This window comes from Megalops cyprinoides, chromosome 8, assembly GCF_013368585.1.
Source record: "Megalops cyprinoides isolate fMegCyp1 chromosome 8, fMegCyp1.pri, whole genome shotgun sequence".
Taxonomy (NCBI): Eukaryota; Metazoa; Chordata; class Actinopteri; order Elopiformes; family Megalopidae; genus Megalops; species Megalops cyprinoides.
In genome coordinates, this window is record NC_050590.1 from 14,990,083 (window position 1) to 15,007,511 (window position 17,429).

A 17,429-nucleotide genomic window follows, 5' to 3' on the forward strand; every position below is an offset into this window, starting at 1 on the left:
GTGCCATATGTAAAGAAATAAATTCATTTGATTAATGCATCTCTTTTATAGAGCTGAGTGTGTTATGGAAAAAATACAATGTATATCAGAAATAACTACAGAAAAAAATCAAACATCGCTTCCATGACATCTCTTTTTATATGGTTATCTTCCCCAACATGCATGTGGATTCTGAAAAACAGTGAGAGGTATTTTTCAAACCTGTTGGGGAAAGCAGGTTAAGACCAAGGAGACCTAAAAAAAGGACATACAAAGCACCTGGCCAGGTCATCTCATACAGAAGCCATGTTCCAGGGTTTGTCATAGTGAAACCCACAGGGAAGAAGAAAAACAGGAAGGTCCCGCATCACACAGCTGAGATAAAGATGGGAAATGAGCTCCTGTAGACAGCTGAAAGTTCTACCAATACAGTGTAAAGAAGTGAAAACCTGTGGATGAGCTTTGCTCCATTCGGCATTAAGTGGTTCAAGAAGAATAATGATCAGATTTCTAAAATCCTGGCGCAGATCCAAGGTACACAGTCACCACATTAAAGATGATAATGATAAAATTGCAAGTGAACCATAGTACAGTTGTCATTCAGTCCAATGGATACAGCTGACTCATCCTTTTCAAGCCTTATATGTACTCACCTGTAGTTCAGACTCTTATTACAGCATTCAGCTCTTTTATTACAAAGGCCACTGTACTCGCTGCAGTTTTAGTTTGTGTTTTTCAGACTCACGGCAACTGTGATCGACTGTGTATGTCTCAGACTAACTGGACACTGAGAGCTGGCCTACCCACAAATCATTGCTGTTTTTCAATTTTCAGAACAAGATCAACATATGGAGACGGGATAGTTGCTATAACTATATGCACTATGATGCTAAGCATGGTCAGCAGCAACACTATGCAGGCATTATAAAAAAACATGATGTCATGCTTTCTTTCCCAGGTTCAATATCCCGGACGAGCCCCCATTGTATATCGTCTTGTAAATACTGTAAATATATCATGCTCCCCTACATTGCTACCCCCGTGCTCCCGCGTCTGTGCTTTCTTAGCCCCCCTGCACTGTCCAAGACAGCGGGGACTGGTTATTTCCTTTTGTGTTGCGTCCCGCATACATACCCCGGATGCCATTACCCATCTGGGACGTAACATAAATTGGGGGCTGGTCCGGGATATTTTTTTTCTGGGACTGTTTGTGTCTCCTTGTTTTTTCTGTGTTTGGGTCTTGTGGACGGTGTGTAGTAGGGGGAGCAATGGCCCAGTTTAGCGTTGGGGAGTTCCTTAGTAACCCTACTGTGGAACGGCTGGATGCGTGTCAGAAGGATGACCTCTTGTTGCTGGCGGAGCATTTTGGCATCGTGGTTGGGAGGCAGGCACTGAAGAAAGTCATTAAGCTGGCTGTGTTTGAAGGTCTGGTGGAGCGGGGAGTGTTTGTGCTGGGTACGCCTGCTGTGGGAGATGTTCCCGCAGCTGGGAAGTCTGAGGTTTGGGGAGTAGTGCAGACTGGGGCTGCTGCGGAGGCCGAGGCCAAAGTTACGCTGCCACCCTTCGTGTCCACTGTGTCCGAGAGAGAAGGCTCCCTGTCCGGTGGATGCGATCCTCGGCTACGAGTGCGTTTGGCGCGTCTGCAGCACAAACCGGAGGAAAAGAAGCATGCCCTCCAAGCGGAGCTTAACTGGCGGCTAGAGGTTCGCCGGATGGATTTGGAGGTAGAGAAGGAGATTAAGATACGGCAGCTCAAGCTAGAGGCAATGAAGATTGCCGCGGCTCCTGTTGCGCAGTCCACTCCTGCTGCCTCCCCCGCCGTGGACTAATGTATTGTTGTGATCATTTCCTTCCGTGTTTCCTGCCTGTGTAGGTATGGAGACGCTGTGGATCTGTCCGATTCATTTCTCGCCTCCTCTGACCAAGACACAGCTTCGGCGGCATCACCAGTTGCGGACTCCGCAACGAAACGTCCAGTCAATGCCGAGTCCGATACCAGAGGGGACGAAGGGTTTAAGCTGCCGGTCACCCGTGAGCAGCTCCTAGCGTCCCAACGTGCTGATCCTTCTCTCGCTTCGTGTCTGTCTGCGGCTGGGGAGACTGAGTCTATCCGGGGCAGACCGAGTGCTTATTTTGTGGAGAAGGGGTTACTTATGCGCAGGTGGTCCCCGTATCTGATGACTCACGGTGGAACATTGTTTTTCAGATTGTGGTACCGGCAGAGTACCGACAGTATGTGCTACAGTTAGCGCATGATCACCCTCTTGCGGGACACTTAGGAGTGACTACGACTTACCGCCGTATGCTACAACACTGCGGTGGTTGCCTACTGTAGAACCTGCCCTGTTTGCCAGGTTGTGGGAAAACCGAATCAGACTATTACCCCTGCACCGCTATACCCTATACCGGTGATAGGAGAACCATTCGAGCGGGTGTTGGTTGATTGCGTGGGCCCCCTACCTAAAACCAAGTCCAGTAATCAGTACTTGTTGACAGTAATGTGTGCTGCTACCCGATACCCTGAGGCTTTTCCTCTCCGTAAGATTATGGCCCCCGTCGTAGTTATGCAGTTCTTCTCTACCTCTGGCTTGCCTAAGACAGTGCAAACTGATCAAGGCACGAACTTTTTGTCCTAGGTGTTTGCGCAGGTTATGCAAACGCTCTCCGTCAACCATAAGGTTTCGAGTGCGTATCATCCAAAGTCACAGGGAGCTTTAGAGCGGTTTCATCAGACCCTGAAGTCCATGCTACGGGCGTACTGCGTAGAACATGAAAAAGAGTGGGACACTGGCATCCTGTTTGTGTTGTTTGCTGTTCAGGAAACCATGCAGGAATCTCTAGGGTTTAGCCCCGCTGAATTAGTATTTGGGCATACAGTAAGAGGTCCTCTTAAGATCCTCAAAGAACAACTGTTGGGTGACACCTCGAAGCCCACGTCCAACATACTGGACTACGTTAGCGAGTTTAGGGAGCGGCTTCACTCTGCCTGCGCCTACGCTAATAAATCCTTGTCCTCGTCGCAGGCAGCCATGAAAGCTCGCTACGACCAGAGAGCGGTGCCACGGTGTTTCGGCCCTGCGGATCGAGTGCTGGTATTGTTGCCAATCCCTGGTTCGGCTTTGCAAGCCCGTTTTCTGGCCCTTATACATTAACATTTATTTATTTAGCAGAAGCTTTTATCCAAAGCGACTTACAAAAGTGCATACAGTAAGTATAGCGACAGTACGGGGACAGGATGTGTACAGTTCCACTATGAGACAGTTCTCAGCTGAGAGCAAGGTCTGTTTGAGGACACAGTACTATCACATTTGTACAATTACAGCCTATAGGGCAACTAATACGATACACCTTCAAACAGCAAATTTATGTGGTGGACCGTAAACTCGGACTATGTAATTCGGATGCCTGACCGTAAGCACCAGACTCGAGATCCGCTACAAAAAGGGTTGCGAGAACGTTTTGGCGGACGCGTTGTCTCGAACATAATGCGTTTCTTTAGTGCGGAGCCCTGACTTGGTGTGCTCTATTTGCTTGCGGGGCAAGTTTGTTCTTATGGGTGGGGGTGTTACGTGCGGCGCACTGGGCGTGTAGAGCCTGGATCGCCTGCGTCTCGGTTCCCCCCCACCCCCTCCTCTTCCGCTCTCTCTCCTGACGCAAGTATCCCGCGGCGCTGCGCCCCGCCTCCTCGTTCCTCCTCGCTCCTGGTTCACGTCCTACCTGACTGGTAGATCTTCCCAGATCTACTGGAAAGGCTCCACCTCTGCACCCACCCCCCTCACTACAGGAGTCCCACAGGGTTCAGTACTGGGACCCCTACTCTTCTCAATTTATATTAACTCTCTTGGCTCAGTTATCAAATCGCATGGTTTCTCCTATCACTGCTATGCTGACGACATCCAACTCTTTTTCTCTTTCCCTCCCTCTACCCCCCAGGTCAACGAAAGAATCTCTGCATGCCTGGCTGACATCTCCAAATGGATGACATCCCACCACCTGAAGCTGAACCTCAGTAAAACGGATCTCCTCTTCATCCCAGCCGGCCCTTCCCCCCTGCATGACCTTTCCATCACCTTCGATGGCACCACAATACCATCCTCTCGGACAGCAAAGAGCTTGGGCATCACCCTCGACAGTAACCTGGACTTCAAGGAGTACATTGCTCGCACGTCACGGACCTGCCGATTCCTCCTCCACAACATCAGGAGGATTCGCCCGTTCCTAACCACATACGCGACGCAGCTCCTTATCCAGGCCACAGTTCTCCCTCGACTGGACTACTGCAACGCTCTCCTTGCAGGCCTCCCAGCATGCACCACCCACCCTCTCCAGCTCATCCAGAATGCAGCTGCCCGACTGATCTTCAACCTCCCCAAATTCTCCCATGTTACTCCCCTGCTGAAATCCCTCCACTGGCTTCCTGTCGCTGCCAGGATCAGATTCAAGACCCTGACCCTCGCCTTCTCTGCAGTCAACAGGACAGCCCCTGCCTACCTCCAAGACCTCATCCAGCCCTACACACCTGCCCGACCCCTACGCTCAGCAGCAACTGGACGCCTTGCTCCCTGCATGGTCAAGGCAGGAGGTGCTCGTTCTGCCAGACATCGGCGTTTCGCCTACATCGCTCCCCAGTGGTGGAACGAACTCCCGGTCTCGCTACGGACAGCTCCCTCACCCCAGTCCTTCAGACGGGGCCTGAAGACGCACCTCTTCAGACTCTACCTGGACTGACCCAGCACACAATTGCTGCCCCCCCCCCCCCCCCCCCCCCGCCCATCAGTGCTGTCGTAAATTGCTGTGCTTTTTAAATTGTGCTTTTAAATTTTGTCTCTTGTTGCCGCCGTTACCCTGACGCTCATTGTGCCGTTTGAAGTTGTGAAGTTTGCCGTTCAAAAGTATATCGTACTAGTTGCCCTTTAGGCTGTAATTGTAAAAATCTGATAGTACTGCGTCCTCAGTACAGACAGACCTTGCTCTCAGCTGAGAACTGTCTCATTGTGGAACTGTACACATCCTGTCCCCGTACTGTCGCTGTACCTACTGTATGCACTTTTGTAAGTCGCTTTGGATAAAAGCGTCTGCTAAATAAATAAATGTAAATGTAAATGTTCCGGCTCGGCCAACCAGAAACGGGGCGCCCCGATTTAAAAATGCTGGATTCTTGGGGTGTTGGTTCGCTGTTTTTGATCCGTCGTGTTCATCATTTTTGCTAACAAAGTTGCCTGTACCGTGTTTTTGATATTGCATCGTTCATTGACTGCGATTGTGGATCTTGTCTCGGTTTTGGTTGCATTCGGTTGTCGTGGGAGGAGAACAGGTAAGCTGGGTGATCCCCGTGTGAGGGTTCACTGTGTTAGGGTTAGGTTAGAGGCGGGTGCCGCTCCTGTGTATTTTTGGTTAAGTTAGAGTAGGTAGGTTTTTGTTTGGCTCTGTCACCCTTTTTGTTTTTGTATTCCGTTGGATTTGTATAGGTATGTAGGGTTGGTTTTTGTTTTCTTTTTTCTTGGGCACCATATGTAACATGGTCTGTGACTGAAGTAGGCTATGCCATAAAATGAGCGTGTGGGTGGAGCACAGTGACTGAAGAGATATGAGGAGTAACTTAGTCCGACGACTGTGTCTGTGCAGTCTTGTCTTCAAACTCTCGTGTGCTGGCTTGAAGAACGATCTTCTACAACAGAGCTGAAATAACATATTCTTCCGCCACAAGAGGTAATTCAAATGTCACCAGGGGAAGTTGGTCAGAAATAATACACCTTACATGTATTAGTCTTTATGTATTCTTTTCTTCCCGCGAAGTGAGTGAGTTCTGAATGAGTTCTTCCTTGTTGATGTACATCAGCGACTTCATGAAGTACTGATGATAGACATGTTGAAGTGTTTTAGTGGCACCCAAATTAATAAGACAGGAATATTGCCGTGGGTTCAGCTGTGTGTTTTCCCCATTAATGTGATTTTTGTGTACCTGTGAGCTGCAGCAGACAGTTCAAGTAGGCATGACAGTCACCCCATACATTAGAGTTGTATGGTGAATAGAACTAATCTAACTACTGTGAAGGCTGAGAGCATTAGATTTAAATTTGGCAGCTAAGTTTGGGTACAGTTGGTAAGTGTCAGCAAGGAACTCAAAATATCTTACAAAATTGTGCTTGCTTCTTATTTAATTTAACAGCAGGATATGTCTACCTTTTGTCAGATATAATTTGCGTGTTACCGTGGTTAAATAGAGAACACTGATGAGGGAAATCACTAAGGCTGAAAAGAGAACCGAAAGTATGTATGAAGTAACTTCCTCTCAAAACAACTCTCTCTTTATAGGACAAAGGATGAACTGTGACTTGGGTGGTGTTCTTTCTTGTGTTAAGACATAAGTAAACTGAAAGTGGCCCGTTTTGTGCAGTTTAGGGCTTTTCTCACTTTTTCGATGCTATCCTTTACGTCTGACAAAGGAAGACTCTGGGCTATTTTACCCTCGTTTCACTAACACACACAAGTAATCTATCGCCATGCAGGTCTAACACTTGGACCTCGATTCATACTTGTAAACTGAAACCGAGGCCACTACTCATTACGATTAACACCTAATCACCTTAATGCGTTAGTTGCGTCAATAATTAAACATACCAGAAACAAACGAAAAACTAGAATGGACACATTAAAATGAGAAAACAAATGTGTCAGATATTTGAAGACTTTCTACCTGGATAACATTAGTATAATATATGGGCGTGAGTGCCATAACGCTTTTGCAAAACGGAGTTGTCTGATCGTAAGGTTTGTTACTGAAAGTAGGAGCAGGAAGCTGTTTAACAAGACGACCCTTTGAGGCGTCGTCGTTCATTTTATCTTAATGTTACAGAGTTGAGTTCACATACTGACTTACTACAACAAGAACTTCTTATTAGTCTCAACCATTGATTTGTTCAAGCTGATTAAAAGTACAGTTAACTTTCACAGCTGAGATAAATACGCGGCAAGTCGGTCTGTTTTTGCAGCCAAGGGCAGCACACATTTCGTTTCGGACAGAAAACGTTACTCCATTGTTTCTTCCTCTATGATGGTTTCCGAGGACTTTGTGGCGAGCGTCCAGGCGTAACATGTATTTCCATGGCTTACAACGTATCTTTAGACTCTCTAGCTAGCCCATGATATCATGCGTGTGCTGTTGGTGTTATCGGGTAACACATTAATGATGTTTCATGGAGTCAATAAATCTTGTTAAATTTGGTCTCTCTTACTATAGGACACTATCAAAGTAGCTAGCTAACGTTAGCCTTAAGTTCATTCAACATTGATTTCATATTATAAACGCAGTTCGCAGTGATATTAAAACGATGTACTGTACGAAAAATTTCAATGACCTGTGGAATATCACGGAATATTGTCACCACTGGAACGCAAATTAACCCTAAGGAACAATAGGTCAGCGCTAACTCTTCTACAGTGAACATTCTGAAAAAGAAGGAATTTTTGGGGCAGACTGATTTTTTCATTTCTTTTCACGAAATTCTGGTTCCATTCTGGTCCCGAAGGGATTTTGCTCTCTGGCTGCCTAGCAAAGTAGATATTGCACTAAATGGATCTATCACAGAGAACCATAGTGGATGGCTGATTATCTATGCCCATACTTTTGCAGAAATTTATTTTATTTATTTGTTTTATTTGGATTTGTGGTCAGCAAGTTTTCCTTCCTCTTTTAAGGATGTTTAGAATAATGGGTTGATTTGTAAATTTTGGTTAACTGGGTTACAGTCATTAGTTGGTGGGTTTCTCTGTGTTTTTTTTTTTTTAAGATCTGAGGCCTGCACACCATCAGTCAGTCTCAGTGTGAAAAAGCAACAACCAATTAATGCATCTAATTAATATCCCTTCCGAGGGCATATTTTTACCTCTCAGGTGGTCTGTGGTTATAACTATATAAGAGATGTTTCCCTTACCTTTTATTTCCGTTTCTCTGCTTTTAATTTGCTCTGATTTCACAGCTTTCAAAGTTTAAAGCAATAATGGCTAGAGTCAGGTAATGCCATGTTTTTGTCTTCTGGGTGGAGACACGTGCTAAGATTACGCTGGAACTGTATAGCCAGCATTCAGGGGATATGGTTTCTCTGCTATGTGTTGATGTCATACTTCGACAGTTTTGTGGTGTAGTGTTGAAAGACAGATGAACACACTGGGCTTCTGTGACACTCTTTGTCACCAGCAGTCCCTGATAACAATATGTCAACGATGCACATGTTTGTGATTAGCAGAGTTTTAATGTTGCCCGCAGCCACATTACACAGAGGGAATGAAATGACCGTATCAAGGTTGCTCTCTCAGGTGTTTCATATTAATGATTGTGATGGCTGGATTTCCTTCACAATGGGAAGAGCAGTCATCCTTGTCATTTAGTATGGTGTCATTTACAAAAGGTGACATTACTGTGGACCGTCCATGGCAATTATTGGCACATGCTCGACAAAACAAAACATAGTGCTGTTCCATTGTCAGTATTTCATTGGTATTTAAATACTTGATTCACTCAGGTACAGTCTGTCCTGTGAATGATTATTATAATTGATGAAGAGTGCCTGTCCTGTCCTATCAAATTCAAACATTCTCTGTTGGTTTTCTGCTTTTCCTTTGCTCTCACATCCAGCCATGGACTTTGTGGAGCCCCTCCTAGGCATTGCAGAGAAGCTCTACTCTCTATGTAAGGAAGCGAAGGCCAATAAAAGTCGCTGTTCACGGCTCGCAGAACGTGTGAGGCTTCTGATGGACCTGTTGCAGACAGTCAACAGCCTGGGGGCACAGACCGAGCTGGTGAAGAAAGGCCTTGAGGTGCTGAAGGTCACCTTAGAGTCAGCCCAGGAAGAGGTGAAGAAGTATACCAGCACCAACCGCCTGAAGCGCTTTCTGAAGGCCTATGACCTGGGAGAGGAGTTTGGGATGCTGAATGAACGGCTCAGGGACGCTGCCCAGCTGCTCTCGCTGTCCCTGCAAGCTGAACAAAAGGAGAAGCTAAATAACATATTCAGTGAGGAAAGGCGCAGGAAGGAGGATGAGGCAGACAGGAAGAAAGACATCAAGGAGATGATGACATGTAAGAGAACACTTGCTGTGCCTCTAATGCTCTCTTATACTGGCTGTTGGACTGTTCTGTGGTTTGTGTCTGCAATAAAGTCATACTTATTTCACAAATGATACACTACAAGGTGAATTTATGGTAAACTCTGAATAAACAGTCTTTAAGGCACAATTAGGCACACGCATAGGCTTGTTAATCTCCCTGAGTGTGTTGATTTTCCCACAGTGCTGCAGTCCCTGGCAGAGGAGACCAAGGAAACTGTGGACGCTGTGCATGAGAAAGTGGATTCCACAAATAAAGATGTGCAAGTCATCAAGGCCATGTTGGAGTCTCGTGAGTACCTTACATTCCCTGACAACTCTGTAAGACTTTAACATGTATTATATGAAGGAGAGATAGAGGTGGTTGAGTGCTATATCTGCATTTGCTGAGGTTCTAAATGACATACTCTGCTTTCGTCTCTCTTGCTGTTCTCTTCAACCATGCAGCTGACAAAAGCCACTGTGAGTTCCCTTGTGCTATGTAGCCTGTGTGTTATTCTATGTTTGATGCATGTAGGTGTACATCTCTCGGAACTGGACTGTGTTAGTTCATCGCTGTGGAACTACATTGTGTTATTTCAGTGCAACAGTTTTCTGCCTTGACTGTGCTGCATTGTTTCACTAATGCAAAATTCTCTGTTCAGACCAGTGGTGTTCGTTCCCAAGTCTTAGGCCAGCCTCCATTGGGTTTTACCTAATTAGAGCTGCTGATTGGATGGGAACGTGAATTCCCATTATTCCCACAACAGGACAGCTGATAGTTGTCTCTAGCACCTCCTGGAAATCCAGAACCAGGACCAGGACCGGGAGATGACACCTTTGGTGTAGACTGTGTTGTGCACTTCCCCAAGTTTTAAGGCTGTGTGTCTCCTGCTAACAGTGAAGAGGCCCAGCCTCCACCTTGAGGATATTAAAGAGATCAAACCAGATGAGCTGAAGTTTGATTTTCCCAGGAACCCCATAATGACATCCCCCTCTTCAGAGGTGTACAAAGGAGAATACAACAAATTCACTGTGGCCATCAAAAGATACAAACATGCCAGCAACACTACACCAGAGTACGTACCTTCCACCTAGGACCCATGTGGTTAGAACAATGGCAAGGACATGATTGTAAACAGGAATGGCCTCCTCGACATCTCCCTAACCTCCTATGAACAATAGCTTTTGTCACATCCAGTAATTCCAAGAAAACCAGTTTGTCAGAAGTCTGTTTTCCATAATGTTTTGCCTTCAGGTAGTATATCAGATGTACTGTAAATACTCATGCAAGCAGTGCTAAACAATTAAAAACATTTATGTAGAAGTCAAAGAAAAAGCCATAGGTTGGAGGAAAGATTCATTTTTTACAGCAAAAGAGTTTAATGTCATTAAATTAAATAAACTGAATAAAGAGTGAATAATATAGTGAAGATAAGCAGTGAGCATGCAGTGAGTATGCAATAGATAAAACCAAGCACCGTGTAATACACTTGATCTCAATGTAAAATCGTTCTGTATTCTTAAGAGTTAACTATGTATTTGAAAATGAGGCAAAGAAGATTTTAAAGCAGGTGTGCAGATTGTTTTCAGCATGCCATATGTGAGTAACTGAATTATTTTGGTGGGGCATTTCATTAATGAAGATTTAACTTCGCTTTAACACAACAAAAGAAACCCAAGACCTCTTATTGATGTAAAGGTCCCACATAATAGAAAGTATTTTTGTACGTGTGCAGCCATACTCAAATGTCCAATTTTGTGGGTCTACTTGTAGAGAACAGCCCTACATCTTTTTCAATACCAGAACCATACTAAACATTGATACAAACCAACTCGTCTTCTGTATCCTTGTGTTTTAATGTGTGTAAACCTACATCCATTTCTATATCTCAGGCAAGTGAGGAGTATATTCAATAAGGAAGTGGAGACCATGAAACGCTTTGAGTCGCCCAACATCCTCCGCATGTTTGGAATCTGTGTAATGGAAGGAGATGGTGAGTTAATATTTAATCCTTCCTTTTAGTCATTCCTTTGAATTAGGTGTTTCAGTTAAAAAACAATTGCTCATCGAGCAATGAGTTTGATCCCAGTTGTGTTATCAGCCAATGACGGGGAGCTGACAGCAGCCGAACAAATTGGCTCGCCTCTCCTGGGGATAGGGGAAGGTAGGCTGGCCAGGGTTTCTTTGTCTCACTGCTCTCAGGCAACCTGTGATTCCTGGGCTGCGAGTTACCCAAATTCCATCAGCAGAGTAGCGTTATCCTCCAGTGAGCACACACTCTGCTGTATTGCAATGTGAAAATAAGCTGTTGGCTGAATTCGCGTGTAATGGAGAGTGTCATTCATCTCACTTAAGCACTTCTGCACGAGTGCTGTTGTCATGGTGAGACGAGCCATATATACAATTGGTTGAGCCCCCCAAGAAAAGGTGGTTCCATTGGTGGGGGAAAAAAGCATATAAAAATATCTAATAACGATATCACTTTTCTGTGTGAACAAAAATGGATCTTTGTTTGAACTTTTTTTCTTAGGTTTGGGGTGACCCTTATCAGATTTTCTCTTATAACCAGTGTTGTTCATTGTGTCCTTCTGCAGGACCCAGCCCAATCTATCTCATTGTCATGGAGCTCTGTGAGAAAGGCAGTCTGCGGCAGGTGCTTGATGGGAACTGCAAACTGTCCTGGGAAAGACGGGCATGTATGAGCCTGGATGCTGCCCAAGGCCTGTATAGGTCAGCCCAGGATACACTGCCACACTTAAACTCTTTGAACCATTTTCATTGCCTTTATTCACTTTGTAGGACATAAATATTAACTTTACCTATATCTCCATTGCAGGTTACACCAGTCAGAGGACAAGTTTAAAGTACACGGCTGCATCAACAGTAGCAAGTTCCTGGTGGATGATGGGTACAGAGTGAAGGTGTGATTGCTGGTTCTGATAATGCTGGTGCTGATTTCATTTGGCAGTGGCCAGAGAGGCCTGAGCCGTGGGGTTTAAAACTGATTTTATTACCTTGTAATTGATAATGTATCTGCAAAAATTTGTGGATATACCACCATCATGCATAAAATACAACTGATAAAACAAGATTGCTAAAATTTAAATTGAACCTAATTTATAAAACAGTTGCTTTTCATGGTGCCTGACATGATTTTCCCATACTGTTGATGTGCAGCTCGGGGGCTTTGAGCTTGCAAAAACAGAGAGCTCCCTGAAGAGGAACAAAAATGGAAACATCAGCTCCTTATGCTATTGCTCCCCTCAGCAACTTCAAAACATCAACTACCCCTACGACAGGGTCTGCGAGATGTACAGGTTGGTTCAGATTCATCCTCACTACACCCTCAGATATTGATGCACAAAGGATATATTTATCAAATCCTTCCAATAGTAATACATGTTGGTAAGGACAGGGGCCTTCAAGTCATTATTTATGTTGGACATCCCTGACAATGGCCTAGGTCTCTGTGCTGTTTGGGTATGATCCACTAACCTGTAACTTATAAGTTATCCTAAATTGGATATACTGTGCTAACCTTATGCTTTTGCAGTGGGCAAACCTGTCATCTCTGCATAACATTTGCTCTGTTTTACTCTTAATACTTATAATAATGATATTGTTAACCATTAAAAGAAAGGGACTGAGCACTGTAATTTTGGTTGAAATGCCTGTTAGACAACACCATATGCGGTGAATTACTAATATGCATGAAACTAGTATGACCTCTAAAGAGGAAATCTGTGCTTTGAGTGGCTGTGTGTTGTCTTTTGTAGCTTTGGCATTGTCTTGTGGGAGATCGCTACTCGAGAGATTCCCTTCAAAGGTATGTATTGTCAATATTGTGGCACTGCGGAATGCCTGTCTATCCAGTGCGGCAGGTTTAAAAGCAAGATCGTTTTGTCTCTGATCAAACATCCCTTTAGTCATTCCTTTTATGATAGTTCAGCAGGCTATGGTTAGAATTACTGTTACAGATTAAAAAGAAAAATTTTTGAAATGAATTCATAATAATTTCAAAAGTAAACTTTAGAAAAGAATAAAAAAAAATTAGAATACTTTTCTGTTTTTTTTTTCTGACGTATTAAGGAATTTATGGTCATTTATACATTTGAATGTGTCCAAAAATCCAATAAAAATAAATCAATATTCCAGAGATAGTTTACCATTGTAGTCACTTAGCACATTGCTCCTCTGTATGTTCACATCAGTGTAGGGATACATCTAAACAAGTAGCAGCTCCCTGTAGTAGCAGAGCAGTGACTTGCAGCCACTTTATGTGCATGTCTTACATGCTGCTTTTAACCTTTGGCTTTTCATCAGACTGCCCCTCACCAAAAGAGATCAAAAAGAAGGTCTGTGAGGAACGGGTCTCAGATCCCCTCCCTGAAGACTGCCCCAGGGACCTGGCAAACCTGATCAACAGCTGCCGCTCATATGATCCCTTTTGCAGACCAACAGCTGGAGGTACAGTCCATACTCCCAACAAGTCCCAGTGTTGATGTGTGTATATATTGACTTATTGGCCCTCTTTATTCTATCCAAACTGCTGCCTGAAAAGAAAGAAGCATTATCTAACAAATTGGAATATATGTTTGATTAAATCTGAAATTCTACTGGGTTTGTAATTGGTTTTAGTTACCTAAAACAGTCCAAAACCAAGAAACTCTCTGCTTGAGAAATCTATCTGATCTTTTTTCCCAATGACCTGTGATAGTGCTGAACCTGTGACCTCAAACCACCACCATACCAGGCAATTTTCAATAGGTTCAATAGTGTGGGCAGCAGTGTAGCATTGTGGTTAAAGAGCAGGACTTGTAACCAAAAGGCTGGCAGTTCTATTTCCCACTGGGCCACTGCTACTGTACTTTTGGGCAAGGTACTTAACCCTCAATAGCCTCAGTAAATACCCAGCTGTATAAATGGTTAACATTGTAAAATACTGTAAACGATGTAAGTCACTCTGGATAAGAGCGTCCGCTAAATGTCAATAATGTAATGTAATGTAGGATGTAATGCATACCATTATAGTTAGTGGCCTTCCACAGCACCGTTTCTGTGCAGGTTTCTCCCTGCTACATGATTGCCCAGTTAGGTTTGATTTCTGTGATGGTTTGATTTTCGTCACCTTCTGTCCTGCTAAGGGCCTACTCAAAGATCAACTCATGGATGCCCCACCCCCCAACCATGGCGCTTGAACTATACAATTCTGGTATTGACACACATTGCAGCAATGGCAAATTATATACTTTAACTGGTTGTGCACAAACTATGATTTCAGAGGTGTGACTCAGGAGTGTTACTTACTATGAATATGTTGCATGTGACCCCGAGGGGGCAGTTTCCCCCGTAACTAGGTTCAGGCTAAATTGCTGTCACAGTGGGGTGTCGGTCAGGACGCAGGAGTCAGGTTCTGGGTTCAGATGTTTATTGGGGATTTTGGAATGTGTAGGAGTGTTGTTTGGGGTGTGTGTGTGTGTGTGTGTGTCGTTTGAGAGGGTGTGTGGTTTTTCGGCACAGACGCACACAATGCTTGTTCCCCAAGGGCGTGGTCTCCCCAGTTCTTCACTCTGTGGGTGTTGGTCCGGTACTCAGGTAGGGGAGGTCACCAACACCTTTATATTGTCCCGAGGGCAAATGGTGATCTGGGGGCTGTCCTTGGGGGTGCGCCTGTGCCTCAGGTTACCTGCGGGGGTCCTGCTGATAAGGGGAGTAGCAGGACCGGTTTGGGCAGGTTTCAGCTGGGTTGTAAACAAAGTGCCTGTGAGAGGTGGGGGTGGTGCGCAAACAAAGAGAAAAGGCGTGTTTCCATTGGAAGGGGCCGAGGTAGTTTTACGGGGCTGGGGCCAGTGGTGCGTGTCTCCATTGGCCAGTGCGGGCCCGCAACGAGTTTTCAGGAACCTTTACGGGGCTGAGGCAAGACCCTGCCTTGGAGTAGGTACTTTGCGCGGCCCAGAAAAAGTGCTGAGTGGGGTGTGGTGTTGATTCAATGCTGATTGGATATGCTGTAGGCGGGCGATGGCGTTAACACAACAAGACGTCGAGAAGCGCCATTTTTAAATCTCACCAGAAGCGAGTGGCAGCGGTACAGCAGTTTTCAAACAAGAAAAATGGAGATGGAAAAGAAGATGGAGAAGTGCACCGACAGGGAGGTGCAGGCGTTGCTGGCATACTACGCCAGCGAAGAAGTCCAGAGGGGGCTTGCGTCCTCTCGGTGTAATGAGAAGATATACCTCGACATATCGAGTCATCTTGACGGGCTAGGTATATAAAATTCAAAAGTGCCATGAGAAGTTAAAGAAACTCAAACAGGACTACAAACACCTGAAAGATCACAACAACAAAAGCTACAGACACATAACTCGACAGTGTCTAATGAAAGACACAAAGACAAAAACATGTGGCCCTTTTCTACAGCATGTTACCTTTGAAGGTACCTTGGAAGCTGTTTGCACATCCGTTTTCTTTATACTTGACAGTGACAGTACCAACACATTTTTTGTACTGTCACATTTTAAATGATAACGTAAAGAGGGCCCTAGTGATGATACTAATGCATACTGGACCTTTATCCTGCTATATTACTCTATAGTATTAGGTAATGTCTTATTCAGTGCCATTGCCACAAGTACACTAATGCACTAACAGACATCAAAATACTGTGTGAATTAAATAAACAATAGGAAAGACAGTTTTAATTTGGGATGGTGAAATAGCCAGTTACATTGGTCAGACAGAAGTAACAGTCCGTCACGTGATCCTTCTGTTCTCGCCGCATCATTGGGTCTGCAAATGGCATTGATTGCCTCTGAGCCAAGCTCTCAGGTTGACTGCACATGTTGCACAACCAATGTGAGGAGCCCGGGATTTATCTTTTACATCCGAAGTAGAGCTCATAGGCTTTCTTAATGAGTGCAGTCATGGTGCGTCTTTGAGCCTTAAGCGTATACTTGCCACAGATGTAACAGAATGTATCGCAGCTGTTGTGACATTGACGAGACATTTCTGCTGTATTAAATCTTCCTGAAGACAATAAAACCTATTGTTAACTATACTCAGTGCTATTGCCTGAAGAACATGTGCATCAACATGCGTCCAAACAGCATCTGCAAATGTGAGCAGCTTTTATAGCCTGTTTGCTAGCAACGAACCTGACTAAGCATGCCCAGGCATACCTAAGACAACATTTGCATAGCACCTACACTGATGCCCAGGCATGCTTGGACTGACCAAAACAGCTTACTTTGTGGGCAATATACTACTAGACTTAAAATATAATGGGAAATCATAAAAAATAGGTTATCCACAAAACGATATGTGATAGGAAAATTTTAAGGTGATTTTCGTGATCAGCATCCATAAAATACACCCAGAAGTGTTCAGGAAGCAAAATCTTCGTTGTCCATCTAATAATTATTAGATGCTAAAGCAAATGACAGAGTGAGTTTTTTTTGTTTGGCTACTTTTGTGAGTTTTGCGATTGGTTATACAACGATAACCAGTCACAAAACCAATGGTCCTAAAAGTGCTGGATGAATCAGGTGATCTAAGTGAAGTCTGAATTATTTTGCAGTGAATCTAGTCTTGAATGACTGTTGAACTGTTTCTACAGAGCTGGTGGACAAACTGAGGAAGATGGTACAGGAGATGAGGACTGAAGGGGTGAGAGGTGCCATGGCATCCGAGATGGAATAAGCTTGAGCCAGCAGGGAAGAGACCAGGCATGACATTCTGATGCAGAATCCCCCTTGCCCAAGGGCAAAAGCACCCACAGGGCAGAATAATCACAGCTGCTCTCTAAGTTGGGTTGTGTATTCCTCAAATGCATGCATTTTAGTTTCATATTAATTCTTCTTTCTTTCATATTTCATATTAATTGTTTTAGTTTTTAATTCCTCTGAGTCGATGATAAAAAAACCCACTTGTTTCTATACCAGGATGTTTCTTCTCCTTAAAGTAATGGGGATTATATAATATTATATACATACTCACATGGTGTAAGAATGGTGGAGAGGGAGAAGGAAATCAGTGAAAAATCTATTTGATGAAATGTGAATTTGCTGAAGTACTACAGTACAGACTGTCCTTTGGAATTGTGTCTCAAACAGATCGAAGGGTAGCACATGAATGCTCTGGGTATTGTACATCTCCAATGTAAGTCAAATTTGGTTATTGTATATCCCAGGGGCAAACAAAACAGTTTTACCTCAAGATGTGGAGAATTGTGCATATAAATATTACAATGATATATTAACACAGTTCCAAATTTTGGAATGGAATTGGAATTCTTAACTGAACTGGAATTCTTAACTGAATGAATAAATTGTTGTTTGAGTGATGATGTCTCTGTGGCATGTGTAAT

General features: G+C 44.2%; 1 protein-coding gene across 1 annotated transcript; it reads left to right on the plus strand.

The window, feature by feature from the left end:
- Window positions 1-5,593: 5,593 nt before the first annotated feature.
- Window positions 5,594-17,338, plus strand: LOC118782169 (mixed lineage kinase domain-like protein). Its single transcript, XM_036535459.1, has 11 exons — window positions 5,594-5,688; window positions 8,615-9,058; window positions 9,269-9,376; window positions 9,965-10,142; window positions 10,960-11,060; window positions 11,662-11,797; window positions 11,904-11,988; window positions 12,245-12,384; window positions 12,844-12,893; window positions 13,391-13,534; window positions 16,680-17,338. The coding sequence occupies exons 2-11, from the start codon at window positions 8,617-8,619 to the stop codon at window positions 16,760-16,762; spliced, it is 1,467 nt and encodes a 488-aa protein (XP_036391352.1). The 5' UTR covers window positions 5,594-5,688; window positions 8,615-8,616; the 3' UTR covers window positions 16,763-17,338.
- The last annotated feature ends 91 nt before the right edge of the window (window positions 17,339-17,429 follow it).

Coding starts and splice junctions, on each gene's coding strand:
- LOC118782169 (XM_036535459.1), top strand. CDS start 8,617: ATGGACTTTGTGGAGCCCCTCCTAGGCATTGCAGAGAAGCTCTACTCT. Junction 9,059..9,268: donor CATCAAGGAGATGATGACAT/GTAAGAGAACAC, acceptor ATTTTCCCACAG/TGCTGCAGTCCCTGGCAGAG. Junction 11,798..11,903: donor GCTGCCCAAGGCCTGTATAG/GTCAGCCCAGGA, acceptor TCTCCATTGCAG/GTTACACCAGTCAGAGGACA.